The following is a 16,937-nucleotide window of genomic DNA, read 5'->3' as shown; positions in this document are numbered from 1 at the left end:
TTAAGTGATACACAGGTCTTGCTTCCTGTCTGAGTCATCCTTTACGATGGAGGACTCACCCCAAGGCACATATTTTCTAGGTGTGAACTTTTACAGGATTTGATTTGCTCTCTTTTTCATCTTTCTATAACTGCAAGAACATGCAATAAGTTGGGCAACCCTTCAATGCCTTAAGGATAGACTGCCCACAAATGTGTGCAGTAAGCTCCTTTTGATCAAATGATCATATCTTGCCCCTCTTTATGATGCATTCTGTTCACCATGATGTGGACAGAGGACACATTGTGTCACATAGTTGATGTAAAGCCAACTGATAATTTAGTTTAGCTATAGTACACAAACTGTTGGAGGGTTGAGCAAAAGTCACCAGCTCCACAGTGTCCTCTGAGGCAGCAACATGCTGTATTTAACCAAGCAGGAAGAAGAGACAGCAATGCAGACACAGATCTGTTAAGCAAGAACAGAGCAAACAAAGGTTTACCCGTGGGAGGCCTCTACGTGTGTAATGAAAGTCAAAGCAAACACTATGTTACAAACATGTGTTGTTTAAATAAAGGAGAAGTATAGCTTTAGCAAAAAAGCTTAAACACACAATAGTCAAGACAATCCAAACATATTTGATGTTCGTTCAATAGTAGATACTGGTTAACATTAAATAGTTGTTATCTTTAAACTACGTTAAGAACACTGCTATGGGCCTGTTCTTCTGGATACCAAAGAAATACACACAACCCTTACTGCCAAGGATTACATGTCCAAATAAAACTCATTACACAGTACTACAGAACTGACTCATTATGGCTGAATTTAAATGTCAGTCACATAGTGGAGGGACTTTACAGCTCTTTAGTGAGGTGATGTATCCATTCACATGATAGGTGTCGGATCAAGTATAAAATATAGGTGTCAAATGGATTACTCTGGTTGTTTTTGTTGGATTCAAAATCAAGTAATGAGATGCAACAGCACATGACCCATTCATGAATTATGAATGACCCTTGCATTTCTTCCAAGGCAACAAAACAAGTGTGGAGAGGCATTCTCTGAAGTACCTCATATAACATGCCTGAGTGGTCCACATCCTAAACAATTAGGAAGAAGTGAACAGTCCATCAGCCAATGGAGACCCAAATACCGCTGAGCTAATGTGAATGACGGAAAATGGTCAGGAGTGACAGGAAGTAAGAAAGGGAAGAGAATGGAGGAAAAGGGGAAGGGGGGAGTGGGGAAGACAGGCAGAGGCTTGGTCCCACCTACAATAGAGAGCATGAGAGAGCCCAGAACGTCCCGCAGTGAGGCCCCGGAGATGGGCGGGATCGGCGACACCACGCCCTGGAACCAAGGCAACCCACACTGACTAAAACCACCGCCATACACACACACACAGACAAGAATCACACTTCTTTCTCCAAGCCACTGGTTTGAGTTTGAGTCCCCCTGTGTAATGGATCTGATCCCCAGCACTCTGATTGTTCACTGCATTTAAGTTACACTTGTGTTCATGTAGAGTACTACTTTCCCCAGCCCCTCTGCTGGCATGAACTCACATCACACTACATGTCGGTGACTGTATGAATGCCAGTGAACAAGCCTCCCCCTGAGCCTGTTAGTATCATCACTACTCTGCTTTACCATGGTCAGAGCCTCAAGGAGAGAGATCTCTGTCTGAAGCACATCCTACAAACACAAAGGCATTTGGTTTTTGAACAGCTGGAGGTAATTTCTTCATGAGATATTAGTTATACATGTTATTTATTAATACACGTAGAGATGTTGACTCTGAGCTGTCTTTCATTAGGCATCATTTCAATGTTGATAAGTGTTGGAATTTCACCAATGGGTGATAAGAATATCATATCATAAATGATGATGTACTGGCCACCAGCCGGCTATGTGAAGCATGGAACTTACTTCAGTTCACTGGATCAGCTGCCATACATGTTTTCGTCTACATCATTTCTTTAAGCTGCTTTTATAAAGAGTGAGATATTCTTAGTTATCTTCTACTAAATAATATTCCCATTAAAATCAGTTTGGATTTCATTTCATTTATAGTAGGTTTAATAGCTTCATATAATTATTAATCTATACTTTTTAGCATATCTAAAACGTCTTCATTTTTAGTTAGGATGACCTGTTTCTTCAAGACTAACCATCCAAGGTATGGAGCAGTAATCAGAACCAGGCAGGTCAGTACTGAGAGTATGTGACTGCAGTACTATGAAATATACAGTTGGACTCTTACTGTACTGCAAAGTCATAGGGGCACAGGAATATTGTTTTTTGGATATTATGTGTTGGGTTGCAAAACAGTAACTGCAAAGATTTGATTTCATTTATATCGTCACTCGCATTGGGCTTTCTGTGACTGTGACCCCTGTTCTCACAATACATTTGATGACCATTATTATGGGAGTCCTGAGTTTTTTTTAATGGCAGAACATTATGAGAGCACCTACCGATGTTTTGATGGAGGTCAGAGCTTTGAGCCTCTGCAGGAGGTGCTGGCTCTAGAGGGGAGAGAAATAAAGGTGAAATGACTGACTGACCATATCTAGAGTATATCATTAGATTTTATTGCAAACTCCATAATATGACATTTAATATCTGCCAATATTCAAATCCAGATTTTATTACCCTAAATTGTTATTTAGGAATGACAGTTTGTGGTTTAGGGGAAGTGAAGTGGTGCTCACCAGAGCAGTGGCGTGTCTGATCTTGTGGACGATCCCATCGTGTCCGAGGTGCTGCAGGGAGAGCCAGAGGGGCAGCGCCCGTAGCCTGGCCACCGGCTGGCTGGAGGTCAGGCCTGCTGCCAGAGACTGACACACAGCAAGTCATTCAGACACAAACAGAGAATAGAACAGAACAATCAGAATCTGAATTAGAAATCCTTGATTTGTCCCACAGTGGGGACACTAACAGTGTTACAGCAAGAAGACAAGAATAAGATGAGTAGACTGACATTAAATAAAGAACTAAGCACACAGTTAACAATATCTAATCAAATAAGACACATCCTCTTTAATAATCAAAAGCAGCATTATAGAAAAGTGAGTAAACATATAAAAGTAATGAGGTAGCAGCATGTAGCAACATTATTAATTGTAAAAACTGTAAACTGCACACATAAAAGAATTATGAAAAGTGTACTGTATATTACATGTAATAAAACCAAACGTAATGATTTGAAGAGAAAAATCTGAACATAGATAGTTTAAATAGTGACAATTGTGGGAAAGGTTAAACAAGTGTGTGTTCGATTGCTGAACATTTCCTCAGCGAGGATCAGCAGCATGAGGACATCCAGAAACATGGTGGCTCTGTGTCGGGAACATCTGTAGAAAGTGATATGAGCGTACCATGGCTGGGTCCTCATGTCTGTAGAGGGTGACAGCAGTGACAGCAGGCAGGCCCAGCCACTGACCTGGGGTCAGAGTCATACTGTCACTCCTGGTGGCTGCCTGCAGGGGGGAGGTCAGAGTACACAGAGAAACACACGTCACAAGAGAAAGTAAGATGGCTCTCTTCGTGTGTGTATTGTCTGGCATATACAACCTAAATGAGGTTAGCCAAAAATACTTTGGGGGGGGGCTGTCTCAGAAGTTGGCAGGTGTCAAAGGTGTATGTGGCTGCGGTTGAATATTCTTTTTCCTTATGAAGGTTTCTAACTGAGTGAAATTACCCTGAAGTGCCCTAGTGTCAGCCATGATCAGGCCATGATCAGGCAGTGGCTCAGTCAGTAGGGGCTTGGACTGTGAGCCGTAGGGTCGCTGGTTCAAGTCCCCAAACAGACCTAAATATGGAGTGTGGACTGCTACTTGGAGAGGTCCCAGTTCACCTCCTGGGCCCTGCCGTGGTGCCCTTGAGCAAGGCACCGGACACCCCCCCACACTCCCATTGCCCCCCGGGCGCTGTACAATAGCTGCTCACTGCTCCTAGTACTAGACTCCTGGTACTAGGATGGGTTCAAAGCAGAGAACACATGTCACGGTGTGCTGTGTGCTCTGCATGTGAGACCATTACAGAGGGGTTCATCCCTTCCATTCTATTATATTCTATTAGCTGTTTGAATGACCTAGAACAGGGGTGTCCAAACTACAACCGGGGCGCCGACTGATTGTCCACTTTTAGTTGGCCCTCATCAAATTCTAAAAGTATAATGGAACATGTCCCACACCTGAAACTTGAGCTTTTCCTATATTGTACTTCTTAAACATATATATGAACATATATCACACAGTAGTATTCATGTGTTAATAAGCCCACTTTTCAAATACATTCAGTCAATTAAAGTTGAAAACATTTTCTCACAAATCTTAGTTGATAAAGCTTGAAATATCCCCTTCATATCTCCCCCTTATTATCAGCAATTTGAGGCTTTTGTTTTAAGGGATGGGCTGCAACACTGTTTGTAACACAATAAAGTAAACCCTCTGGAGAGCTGTGAAGGAGGCTGTTTGTTTTCTTAAAGCATATTCAACTATCAAGCATAATTGACCTTCATTTGATTGCTTTTTCTAACTTATGACTTTGGTGTTACTTACTTACTGAGCTGGGTGGTGTTTCTTATGTTATTGTTTGAAATTCAACATGTTGGAATGACGATACCCACTGTCTTGGTTTTAAAATGATATATACATCCCAGAGTCGGGCCAGAGCTAATAAGGCTTAAAGGAGTCAAAACAAGTTGGTAATATCCAAAGTAAGTCATGATAAACTAGTCCTCGCTTCATGTCCATTTGCCACAGTTCAGCAAGCAATCTGTGCAATCTCCAATAGGAACAGTGTGACTTTGGAAGATATCCACTTTATGTGTTTACACCAGCTAAAGAATCCTCATGTCAGCTTCTACTCATGTAAGGAACAACTGGACCAACAGCCTTCCAATACACGTTTTAGCCTGTTGGTAGCAATAGTTCAATTATACTACTTTTCCACAGTTTGTGTAAAATGGTAAGGTAACATCTAAGGACTACAAGAGGCTAGGAAGGGATAACAAAAATAAGCAACCACCAGCTGGTACTGGTACAAATAAATGCCATCAGTAATTTCTTGTGAATCTGTTATTCATTAAAAAATATAGACACCGAGCTATTACTGTGCACACTACGCATGCAAAATATAAATAGACTGGCCTATTTTAGAATCCGGATCTCTGTGAAACTTCATTTTTTTCCCATTTACAGAGGCAGGACTGTATATATATACACACCTTGTTTCTTTTCAGCGCACGCACAGAACAGACAGCTAGCTATTGTGAGGAAATATTGGTCGACTAAGCATGTATTGGATTAGAATGCACATTTAAGTAGACGGGAGTATTTTTTACATTACCATGATGGCAGAGGAGGCCTGACCCAGAGCCAGCGTTGCCAGGTTGACCCTGGAGAACAAAACACAATAACATAATAAAGGTTAATATTTCTCTAGCGGAACAAGGACTTCATACTATACAGAATGATCAGGGCCAGCAATCAGAGTCATCTGCAGCAGGTCTTTGCAGGTCTTTGCAGGTCTTTCCAGGTCTTTCCAGGTCTTTCCAGGCCCCCGCTCATTGACTGCAGTTCAGTTTTGCTGAAGGATGCTGGATTTATGAACAGAATGACTGAAGTCTTTACTTCCCTGAAGTCAGCATGCACAATCAGATACTGGAACAACAGCACTCGCCTATTTGGAAATCGGTGTAGTACCACAAGTAGCCTACTGTACTAAAATATAATTTTGAGATACTTGTACTTTACTTGAGTGTTTCCATTTTATGCTACTTGGTACTTCTAGTAGAATTCAGAGGTAAATAATGTGTTTCTACTCCACTAATTATTTGTAATACTTTAGTTCCACCTGGAGTAAATCCACAAGCTACCCTGCAGTATACAAAGTCATTCAAACTAGCTGCACCTTTACCAGCTTTGAGAACACTTTCATGATCAATCATTATAAAACATATCATATCTATTATTCTGAAATGGACCAATCTGCACAATGAATGACAATGACTACTTTTGGTACTTTAACTATATTTTGATGCTAATACTTTTCTAATTTTACTTGAGTAACCTTTTGAATGTGAAGTATTTGTACTTCTACTTTTACTTAAGTACAAGATCTGAGTACTTCTGCCCCAGCATAGAAATAGAATGACACAACTTGGAGATGCGTGCTCACGACCTTAGGAAGCGCCATGTGTGAAGTTGTTTGGATGAGCAGTTCTTCAGGAAACTGGGGCAGCAACAACACAATCATGTATTACACAGAGAAAAGGAGTTGACCCACCCCTCCACATGCAGCCACATGCTGTACTGATCACATAGGTCTCTCAGTCGGGACAGCTTGTCTGTATGTCCTGCCCCCGGGGTACCTGGGGGGAAAAACACACAACAAGTCTCATGAGCAACTCATCTGCTGATGATGTTCACCTCCAATAGTGTACCACCTGTGCATATAGTGGAAAGTAAATAAGTGGGTTTAAACTGTAGTTTCCTTTCACCTGCGTTGGCGATCAGCAGCAGAGGAAGCTTCCCGGCTTCTACGTCCTCTTTGATCAGTTTGTCCAACAGGGCCACATCCTGACAGTGAGGAACAGGATACGAGTCAAAACGTTTTATTCATTATTATCTGAAAGAGTGTTCTCAAAGTGATCTTCATTCAGATTCTCCTACCATTTGGTGCTGGGATCCAAAGATGGTATTACATGGGACTGTGCAAAGGCTGGAGAGAGGCAGGCCCAGCTGAAGACACAGAGACATTACAACCATTTTCTATTGTGCTGGAAAAAATGCAATCTTATCTCTATTATACAATACCTTAAAAAGTATATATAAATATGCAATAATTACGCAAAACTGGAGGAATACAATTATATATTTTTATTAAAAGAGAAATATCAATCTGCACAATGACTACTTTTACTTTTGAGCTCCCCATTGACATCAGGACAGCAGAAAGCTTACACATCTTCCGGCGCAGACTGAAAGCTCATCTCTTTCGACTCCACTTCGAGCGATAGAATTTCTAACAAAGCACTTATATACTAACTAAGAACTTATATACTAACAAAGCACTTACTGTACATACTAACAAAGGACTGGCTTATCTAAAGCCAGTTGAGTAGCACTTGAAATGTTTTGGCTCTATGAAACCTAATGTACTTATATGATTCTGTTTTCTTCAAGTTTGTATCTTCCTGGTCGAATGCACTTATTGTAAGTCGCTTTGGATAAAAGCCTCAGCTAAATGTAATGTAATGTAATATCATATAAAAGTGTGTGTCTGCTTTTGGCAGAATATTGTTATGTTGTCCAAAAGAGCGTTTGTAAATAAAGTTGCACGGGAAGCTAATTTAATATAACATTTAAATTGTTATTTGCACCGCTAGCTTTTTAAGCCCCGTAAATATGAATATTTTATTTCAGATCCAAGCGATAGTATAGGTCTCTCCAACATGATATATTCACATGCCATGCTGGCACACAGGGGCTTGAACCCCCCCCCCCCCTACCTGGCTGCACAGATGCTGGCCCAGGCCGGGCCTCCCGGAGGCGCTCTGGTAGATGACTGGCTGTTTGGAGCTGAGCACTGCATATCCCTCAGAGGAATACTCTTCATAGCGGGCGTTGATGACCAGCCGACACACTTTCACCAGGCCGTCCCTGTCATCCTCGTGGAAGTAGGCGGAGCCGTTCTCATAGCTGAGGGACACATTGAATTAGTACATAAGCAGAAATTAACATTAGAGGAAGTTTTTGATCAAGTTTTTGATCAAGTTTGCTAGAAACATAAATGAACATTTGAAGAGTCTTTGTATTTGTTGTGTTGATAACAGTGATGTCAGTGAGATATGGTTAGGTCCAAGCTTTTGGATATTAATCTTAACAACTTAACCTTTCTCCACCTCATTAACTACAGGTTATGATCTTCTTTTTAAAATATAATATAATTAGTTATCTTATTGGTATCGGCCATGTGTGTGTGAGGACTATGGAGCGGTGCAGTGATAATATAATGGATTTTGGAATATTGAAGAAAATAAAATCTTTGGTTAAAAAGTTTATGATACTCACACATTTGTTGTTTGATGTTATTAACACCACTTTAGGATTTTTGAAACATAAATTCATCACCAGAGGTTAAGCGCTAACGCTAATCACACATTTCACAACTTCACTTCACCACCGCTAAGCTAAAGGCGGCTAATGTTTGGTGTGAGAACTTTTAGTAGTCTCATTTGGACACCATTTTTACGAGATATGGAACCTTCATTCATTCACCAGTGGGATAGTTACGGACTGATTGTATGCTGCAAAACAAAACACAGCTTCTGTTAACCAAAGATCTTATTTTAGGCTTCTAACCAAAAACACGTTCACAAATCGTTGAGGAGGGAATGGGAAGTGGTAAAATGCTAACTCATTTCTGGGTTTTAGGATTCATTCCTCACCAATCTACAATGGCTGTGATAGAAACACACTGTGCTGCTACTTTTTTTACTTTGTAATAATCAACACAACCCGAACAAAACGGAAGTGTGTTTTCCATCCACAGCAGGCGTACCTGAAGAGTCTGCAGAGCCACAGCGTGGTGTCGGACAGGATCCGGGTGGTCAGCTTCCTCAGTCTCTCTCTGTCTAGCACAGAGATGTAGGCGGCCAGGCTGTGACCCAGCAGGGCCATGTGACCCTGCTCCCCAACATTCTGCATCCTGCTGGAGACATCGCAGAGCGGCGTTATGACCCCATACTGACAGCTGTCTAATCCCTCTGATCATAACGTGTGGAAATAAGGAGTGTGATCTCTGCTTTCAGATAAACCAGCTATACTCTGTGAAGTGTCTTCACCTTCATTTGTTTATGGCTAATTCATGTCCACATACTCACATGTTATTACCAAAAACTATATTTGTATTTTACTATACAGTATTTATGTGTACTTTCTGTTCATCTTATTCTCTTTTACCTGCATTTGACCTATTTACTTATTCCTGCCGTTTACTTCATCATTGTGTTTCTTGCAATATTTTTGTGTTTTCTTCTTTAATGTTTAAGGTATATTGTATGTTGAACCGTTGACAACCAGTCCTCCAGATGTTTATTGCCAACAATTACACTGTAGCTATTGTAATAATAAAACCATTACATCTTGAATATTTATAGTTTTAACAGTTTTCCTCCCAGCATTTCCTTCCTTGTTTCCACTGACAGTACTATGATATTTCTCAGTTGTGCTTACTGTTGGCTTGGCTTGTCCTCATCCTCCTCCTCATCATGAAGGAGGTTGTGAACTAGGTGCAGCACAGTGGCAACATCCTGACCCCTGCACAGGAGACACAAAGAAACAAGTGATAAGCTTCTGTAACTTTCACAAAACAAAACAGTTCCGTGCTTTGTCCTCACGTTGTATAAAATGTGCATTGATTGTGTCCCCTCTTATTCAATGTACCAATTCAAATGAGCAGATAAGCTGAGTAAGCTTCAAACTGCCAAGAGAGCTTCCGATTCTCAGTTGCATCTACTGTTAGTTAGTTTTATTAGATTTAATGTACTGCTTAACAGTTTTAAAATGTCCCAGATGACGGACAAAACCTCACCAGTTGATAGCGTTGCAGCCAGCAGTCTACTCTCACTAAATGTGATACATCCTTTAAATCAGTGATTTTCAACTACTGTGTCGTGAGAGATCGCCAGGTTAATTGTTCCAAACATTTTGGGGTTGTTGGAGTGCCGCAGGATTTTTTAAATGTAAAACATTTACTGTGGCTCAAAAGAGGTTGAGAAACACTGCTTTAAATAATGAGCAGGAGATGTAGTCCTGTAAACATTGCTGACCTCGATGTGACAGAGTGAAATGCTAATGGTGCTTTGAATTGTAGTAACAAAATGTGATGCAGATGAAAGTTTCCGTTGAATTATATTGTAAGTTCAATGAAATCCACTGTTAGACCAACACGTTTTGTAATATGAAATAATGAATGCATAACCTTTCAAAGTGAGAAAAAACCTGCTTCCTTATAAATTCCAACTGTTACAGGATTTGTAATTTGAAAAGTATTTTTTTAATTTTTTAATTATATTTTTATTGTATCATAACTTAGTACTTTTTTAAAAACATATGTAACATTAAGCTGTCTGTGGCTCTTTCCTGCTGTAACAATGCACATTTCCCCTCTGTGGGACTAATAAAGGAATTCTGATTCTGATTAAAAACTGCTGAGCTCTCTGTTTTTATCTTTTCATAATTTGATCATCTTTTATCAAAGAGGGAGTAATAGAGTGTGTGTGTGTGTGTGTGTGTGTGTGTGTGTGTGTGTGTGTGTGTGTGTGTGTGTGTGTGTGTGTGGGCTACAGCCACACAGGGTAAACCAACTACACTGCACCCTCACCTTCAGTAGTTTTGCTTCAGTGCAGCTGCAATAAAACATGCCAGTTAACACCACACATTTGCTTTAAATGGTAAACTCTTTATTGGATTGTAATCTGACATTACTTCAAACATTTTAGCACAGCTAACACAAGTATTTGTTTGTATTAATTACTTTCTTTTTCTCTTGAGTTACCATGTCCATTGGGGGAGGTTACTTCCTGGTTCAGCAAAGGGCGTGGCCGAGCACTGAGGACTCATAAATACTGCAAGGAGCCAATTGGGACAAACCACCTGCTTCCATGTCAAAGGGGGGATTTGGGTTTTATCAGTGTCCTTTGTGTATTCTGTTACTACATTGCATTACATTACATTACATCTTACTTGTAAGTCTTTTATCCAAAGCGACTTACATACTCAATACTGTGGACAATCCCCACAGGAGCAATTTGGGGTGAAGTGTCTCAGGGACACAACGACATGCTGACTGCAGTGGGGTTTGAACCTGTGCTCCCTTGATCCGAACACCAACGCTCTATCCACTGCGCCACACGCCTCCTCCTCCTCCTATTAATTATCCCTTGGTTTCAACTTGGTTTGGCCAAGTCACTATATAGGTTCATTGGTTTTTCATTGTAGGAGGTCAGTTTGTTAACACCTCTTAAGTTGATGCATGTTTCTTTGAGGTATTTTCTGTTGACCTCTTTTATAGTCCTAGTTATTAGAAATGATTGATGGATGATGTGTTCTGTGGACTTTTGGGTAAATAAAAAAACCTAGTTTATTTAAACCACTCCTGTGTCCTGTTGCCTTACTGCTTGGTCCCTGACAGAGTGTGTGTGTGTGTGTGTCTCTTACTCTCCCTGCAGGGGTCCAGGGATGCTGGCTCTGAAGCGCCACCTCTCTGGTCCTGCCTCCGTCCCTCTGAACAGAAGCAGAGCACAGACACAGAGATGTGTTTATTGGTTAGTAACTAGACAAGACAGACATAAAAGGGGTTTACATGTTTTGCTAGTTGTAAATTGTCTCATCTTACCTCTGGCTGTCCCCTAGGATCCTCATGGCTTCACTAAGGTTCTTCCCCACTAGAGCAAACGTGGAGTCCACCATCATCTAAGTGTAAGTGTAAGTGTAAGTGTAAGTGTAAGTGTGTGTGTGTGTGTGTGTGTGTGTGTGTGCTGGGAAAAAATTCAAGAGGATATATTTTTATTATTTTAGTCAGAACTTTACAAATGTTGCAACAATTACCAAGTTTGCATACATGTACACACTGATGATGTATTCACAGCATACAGTATATTCTACGGTGGCCGGCAGGTGCAAACGTGGAACAACGGCCAAAAACGCATACATAAGCAGGAAACAGCTGCAAATAATGAAATGAAAAACAAACAAACCCTGAAAATAAATACAACAAAAAAACGCTGCATTTACAGAAATGATGCAAACTAAATACAACACACAAACCCCGAAAACAAACGCAACAGAAAAACGCTGCAAAGTCAAAAACGATATGCAAAGTCAAAAACACATACAAACCCCAAAACACACACAAACCCAAAAACACACAATGCTCCAGGCCTCTAGGGGGCGCGTTACGTGGAACAGATTGATGTCTGACCAGACATAGAGAGAACCAACGAGAGTGATGGAAATTGAAGCCGGAGGAAACAAAGTTGATCGAAGTGGACAAAGTCGATGTATAAGAAGGTAGGTTTTGTTTTGTTGTTATACAAAGAGCTTCATATTTACACAGCTAGCGTTAGCTTGTTTGGTAAAAGAGCTTGCAAGTCAAGAGACAGCATTGTGCACCTAAATGTAACTCTTGACATCATATAGATATAGTATAGGTGCAGAGAGGAGTTGGTTTATTGTGCCCCAATGTAAATCCTAATGTCAGAGTTAAAGGACACTCAACAATATAATGTACCTTGGTCAGTTTGGATTTATCGTGGCATTTATCCTTAATTAAAGTGAATTTATTTTATTTCAGTCAGTCATTTGTGTGTATGCAGGTGTGTGACATTCCAAATGTTCCAAAAGTGAGCACTCAACTGACAACAGTTTGCCAGGGTAAAATAAAACATTGTCAACATATTATGTTGTGCCACAAGAAGCAGAATGTTTTAACAGTACAGTAGTTTGAATATATGTTTTATTTAGCTTTATCAGACCTCTCAGGCACCCACAACCAGCGTCTGATCGGGTAAGGCTAAATGTAATTATACCATGTAGGTTAGAATTTGTGAACATGAAATCAATAAATACCTTTGTGTGCTAATGACACTGTCATTAGATCAACTGCACTTATAAAGATAGGATGGAGCACCAACCCCATTCCAGGAAGAGGTCCAATCTGCCCCGGGTCAGAACCACTTCTATTAGGTAAACGAGGTTGACAGTTGCATCGTGACACAGTTGTTTGGTGTGTATCTTTATTTGTACAATTGTTTGTTTGTATAGCCTCCAATCACAGTGGGTAACATGGCCAGGAAGCAGAACAATTACACTTTTATACATTTCCAAATGACACCCACAACATCTTACATCTTAGTGAAGACGATACAAAAAACACCCACAAATATTTTTCAAAGATCAGATATTGTTTCTTGCATCCATTTCAAATGTTTACAAGGATTGTGCAGGAGTATGCCAAACGTGCTGTTGTCAGTTTTAGAACCTAATGTATTAAAAAAAAAACAGGAGGGGATCGACATCCTTTTGTAAATATGACTGTCATGCATATATGATGTATTTGAAAGTAATTATTCAACGGTCTTCTCACTGCAGCAACTACACAAATGTGTATGCACCTATCATTATTGATAGCCAGTCTGAGCCAGAAGACAAAATGGAGCAAACTGCAGAGGAAAGGTATGAATTGTTACTATTACCACTTAATTGTTCTATTCTATACTGTAAATCTTATTACTAGCTTCATCATTTAATATTACAATAAATCAGTGTGTCTTTCCCAGCACAGAATACCTGACTGTGGAGGACATTGTTGCAGAACTCTCTGCAAAAACAAACAAATACATCTTGGAGCAGGTTCAATATTAATAGAGCCAATGTATGGGATGGAGCAATCTGCGGCTTCAAAGGTGCCTCATTCGATCCCTCTCATGAGATGTCAGTTGAGTTCACTGATGATGAGGGACAAACTGAGGATGGAGTGGACACTGGTGGTCCCAAGCGTGAGTTCCTGACCCTCCTTATGGAATGCCTGAGAACTGTTGAGCTTTATGTTGTGCCCAGCATTCTCCTGTCCTGTGCTCTGAAATCAAAATGTGGATAAGCATAAAACAACACTAAAATAAACACTACAATACAACTTGTTATTTGTTTTTTGACAACAAAGGTTGTTCATTTGTGTGTGTGTGTGTATATATATATATATATATATATATATATATATATATATATATATATATATATATATATATATATATACACACACACACAATTATAATTAATACAACTGTTAATTTGATTAGAGCTTTGACACATATATCTTTATTGATATATGTATAAGTATGACGACTTCCCCGGGCGATATCATATGGTATAGCGAATGAATCAAACTGGGTCAAAACCCTACAGTCTATGGTCAAAACGTGTTTTGCCCACATGCAAAGGTTGTACGCTCTGGCTTATCCCTGCGTGGTATTATATAGTAATAGCAAACAGCTATACGTTCAACTCCTTTAATGGTAGGCTATATTGCAAGTGCAATAAGAAGCTACAGGGACGTTAATCTACGTCGGTAATATTAACTAAGTCTTTGTTTAATACAACATTTACGGTACAAGATTTACATCATACAGCCCATGTAGTATAATATTTTACAAATGATGAATTACAGCAAACATGTGCAATATATCCATTATTACAGCTCCGTGGGCTGGCAGTAAGGAGATATGGTCCGTTCTTATTGTGCATCCATGGGTAAAGGTAAAACGCATGTAGTGCTGAACACGTAACATGAACGTGCCGGGCGGCGCGGCCCCGTGGGTTGGATGCGCGTTCATAATGCCGAGGGAAATAACTCTCAGAATAACGTTATTAGCACATTTTACAACTTGAGGACCGAATGTTTTTAATAAGGGCTATACAAACGTTCATACTGGGTAGTTTATTTAGTTTAAAAAAAAAATTATCCAACGATTTACAGACTACTCTTTCCCAATGTAAGTCAATGGGAAAAAGTGTTTCCGGGCCCAGCAACCTAACGGAAGTGTAGTACCGCCGTTTAGCCACAACGAATATTTTCCTCAGAGTCCGGCGCACTTCCTGGGGGCTTGGTTGACACGGACAACGTCAGCTAACTAGTGCCCACTATCCACCAGCCACGCCCCCGCCAATCACAAAGCTTTGATGCGTTCAAGTGCATTATTCTGGCACAGGAAGATTATGATATAGGACATTAACGATAAAACAGAATATTGTTGTTCTATTTTTAGACACATCTCGCGATCGACTGGGAATCTCCATCGACTGATTGGGCACCCCTGATGTAGTAAATCCATTTAATCAAGTCAATCAAAAACACATAGTCTAAATAGTGGTTAGCTAAATAAATAGAAAGATACATCATGTTTACCGTTGAATCTGTGTTTTGTCTCTCTCTCTCCTTGAATGTCTTCTCTATATTTGTTCTTGAGCATGTCTAATGCAAAGTACTCTCCTGTCATTACTTCGTCCCTCTTCACATTTTATCACTTCTCCACTGACCATAGTTACATATAGTATTGCAAAAGCTCTGTATAGTTGCAACATGATCTATACACAAATACATACATATAAACAAACTGCTAAGAATGTCTCTCTCTCTCTCTTCAAATGTTTCTGCGGTACTCACTATGGCCCGTGTTATTTACCTGCACTCCATTTGTCATCTCTTTTAACAATGTTCTTCCCTCACTTTATCTTCTCTTCAGGTGAAGCTCTCCTCTCCTCAGCTGGTGTAGTAGTTACTGTAGGGACGCTAATGCTAGCTGTGTAAATATGAAGCTCTTTGTATAACAACAAAACAAAACTTACCTTCTTATACATCGACTTTGTCCACTTCGATCAACTTTGTTTCCTCCGGCTTCAATTTCCATCACTCTCGTTGGTTCTCTCTATGTCTGGTCCGACATCAATCTGTTCCACGTAACGCGCCCCCTAGAGGCCTGGAGCATTGTGTGTTTTTGAGTTTGTATGTGTTTTTGACTTTGCATATCGTTTTTGTATTTGCAGAGTTTTTCTGTTGCGTTTGTTTTCGGGGTTTGTGTGTTGTATTTAGTTTGCATCATTTCTGTAAATGCAGCGTTTTTTTGTTGTATTTATTTTCAGGGTTTGTTTGTTTTTCATTTCATTATTTGCAGCTGTTTCCTGCTTATGTATGCGTTTTTGGCCGTTGTTCCGCGTTTGCACCTGCCGGCCACAGTAATATTCACATATATACAGTACTGTACACAGCAGTGTTTCCCATACATTGATTTATTTGTGGCTGGCCGCCACAATTAAATATTGTCTGCCACAAATGGATCTCATAAAAAAAAATGTTGGTGGTCTAATGGATAGTGAGGTGGGCTGATGATCGGAAGGTTGCGAGTTAAAATCCCGCCTGCACTCTAAAAAACGATTCATGGGGTTAGTAGATTCCACTTTAAAAAAAATACTTTTTCAACATAGAACATTTTGTTTTTTACCTCAACTTATTTTAGTTAGTTTACAACTCATTTTAATAAATCGGTGAAACTGAAAAAGAACAAAAAAAATGTTACTTACAAATGTAATGATTTTGAAAAAATATTTCTGCATTCACTCAACTATAGGGATATATTAAAGGGGACCTATCATGCAAAATGCACTTTTGTACGTCTTTCATACATGAATATGTGTCAGAAAACACAACCCTCTCTTTTCTTCCATACCCAAATCTCTAAAAACGGGGCTGCAACGGATCTGATACAGACTGATACAGATTTGAACATTTCTCTGACGTCAGGACGGAGGAGCTGACCTATCAGGGGAATGAGAGGTTGCCGTGGCATGGTAACAGCATGGTAACACGACGCTCGTAATTCGGCCCCCTCCTTTGCAGGGGGGGCGTGGTAAGCTGCAGCGCATGCAGAGACAGGGTGGAGGAGAGCAAAATAGAGCGAAATGAGGCATGGCTAAAATGCATGATCTGTTCGGTATTTTGAAAAAGAAAACGTATAAATATACCTTATATAGGTATGGCCCTACAATATATTATTCAAATATAGCATGATAGGTCCACTTTAAGTTAGAGTAACTCATATCTATTGAGTTTCAACGGTATAGTTTCAAAACTGAGACCTAGACCGCATGTTGAGTTGGAGCAATCTGCATTCATCCTGGAAGCGGAACACTTGATAGCAGTGGAACAACAGGATTTTAACCTAATAATCTATCAAGTTAACTGGTAAGTAGCCATTTTTGTTCAGCTTAATTTACAACAGCTGCTTACTGCATATAGAGTGTAACACAAGCTGTAAGGTATCATCAGCTACTTGTTTTAAGCTACTGTACCATGCATACTGATTAGCTAGCTGTTTGTATCCTCCTGTA

General features: G+C 40.0%; 1 protein-coding gene across 3 annotated transcripts in view; it reads right to left on the bottom strand.

Moving 5' to 3' along the window:
• pdxdc1 (pyridoxal-dependent decarboxylase domain containing 1) overlaps nucleotides 1-16,937 on the bottom strand; it is a 41,970-nt gene that overhangs the window by 20,018 nt on the left and 5,015 nt on the right. The window contains exons 2-14 of one of the 3 annotated variants that reach the window (XM_034113765.1): nucleotides 11,392-11,533; nucleotides 11,214-11,279; nucleotides 9,228-9,311; nucleotides 8,554-8,700; nucleotides 7,502-7,691; nucleotides 6,663-6,731; nucleotides 6,491-6,569; nucleotides 6,277-6,361; nucleotides 5,338-5,386; nucleotides 3,363-3,464; nucleotides 2,697-2,822; nucleotides 2,460-2,510; nucleotides 1,633-1,677 (exon numbers count right to left, since the gene is read on the bottom strand). In XM_034113765.1, coding sequence (XP_033969656.1) covers nucleotides 1,633-1,677; nucleotides 2,460-2,510; nucleotides 2,697-2,822; nucleotides 3,363-3,464; nucleotides 5,338-5,386; nucleotides 6,277-6,361; nucleotides 6,491-6,569; nucleotides 6,663-6,731; nucleotides 7,502-7,691; nucleotides 8,554-8,700; nucleotides 9,228-9,311; nucleotides 11,214-11,279; nucleotides 11,392-11,468 — 1,170 coding nt within the window. In that variant the 5' untranslated portion in view covers nucleotides 11,469-11,533. Of the gene's footprint in view, nucleotides 1-1,632; nucleotides 1,678-2,459; nucleotides 2,511-2,696; nucleotides 2,823-3,362; nucleotides 3,465-5,337; nucleotides 5,387-6,276; nucleotides 6,362-6,490; nucleotides 6,570-6,662; nucleotides 6,732-7,501; nucleotides 7,692-8,553; nucleotides 8,704-9,227; nucleotides 9,312-11,213; nucleotides 11,280-11,391; nucleotides 11,534-16,937 lie in introns of all 3 variants that reach the window. The other 2 variants (XM_034113764.1, XM_034113767.1) reach the window with 2 other exon arrangements.

Source organism: Trematomus bernacchii, unplaced genomic scaffold (assembly GCF_902827165.1).
Source record: "Trematomus bernacchii unplaced genomic scaffold, fTreBer1.1, whole genome shotgun sequence".
Taxonomy (NCBI): domain Eukaryota; kingdom Metazoa; phylum Chordata; class Actinopteri; order Perciformes; family Nototheniidae; genus Trematomus; species Trematomus bernacchii.
Note: the sequence above shows the minus strand (reverse complement) of the source record. Positions and strands in the feature narration are given on the sequence as shown.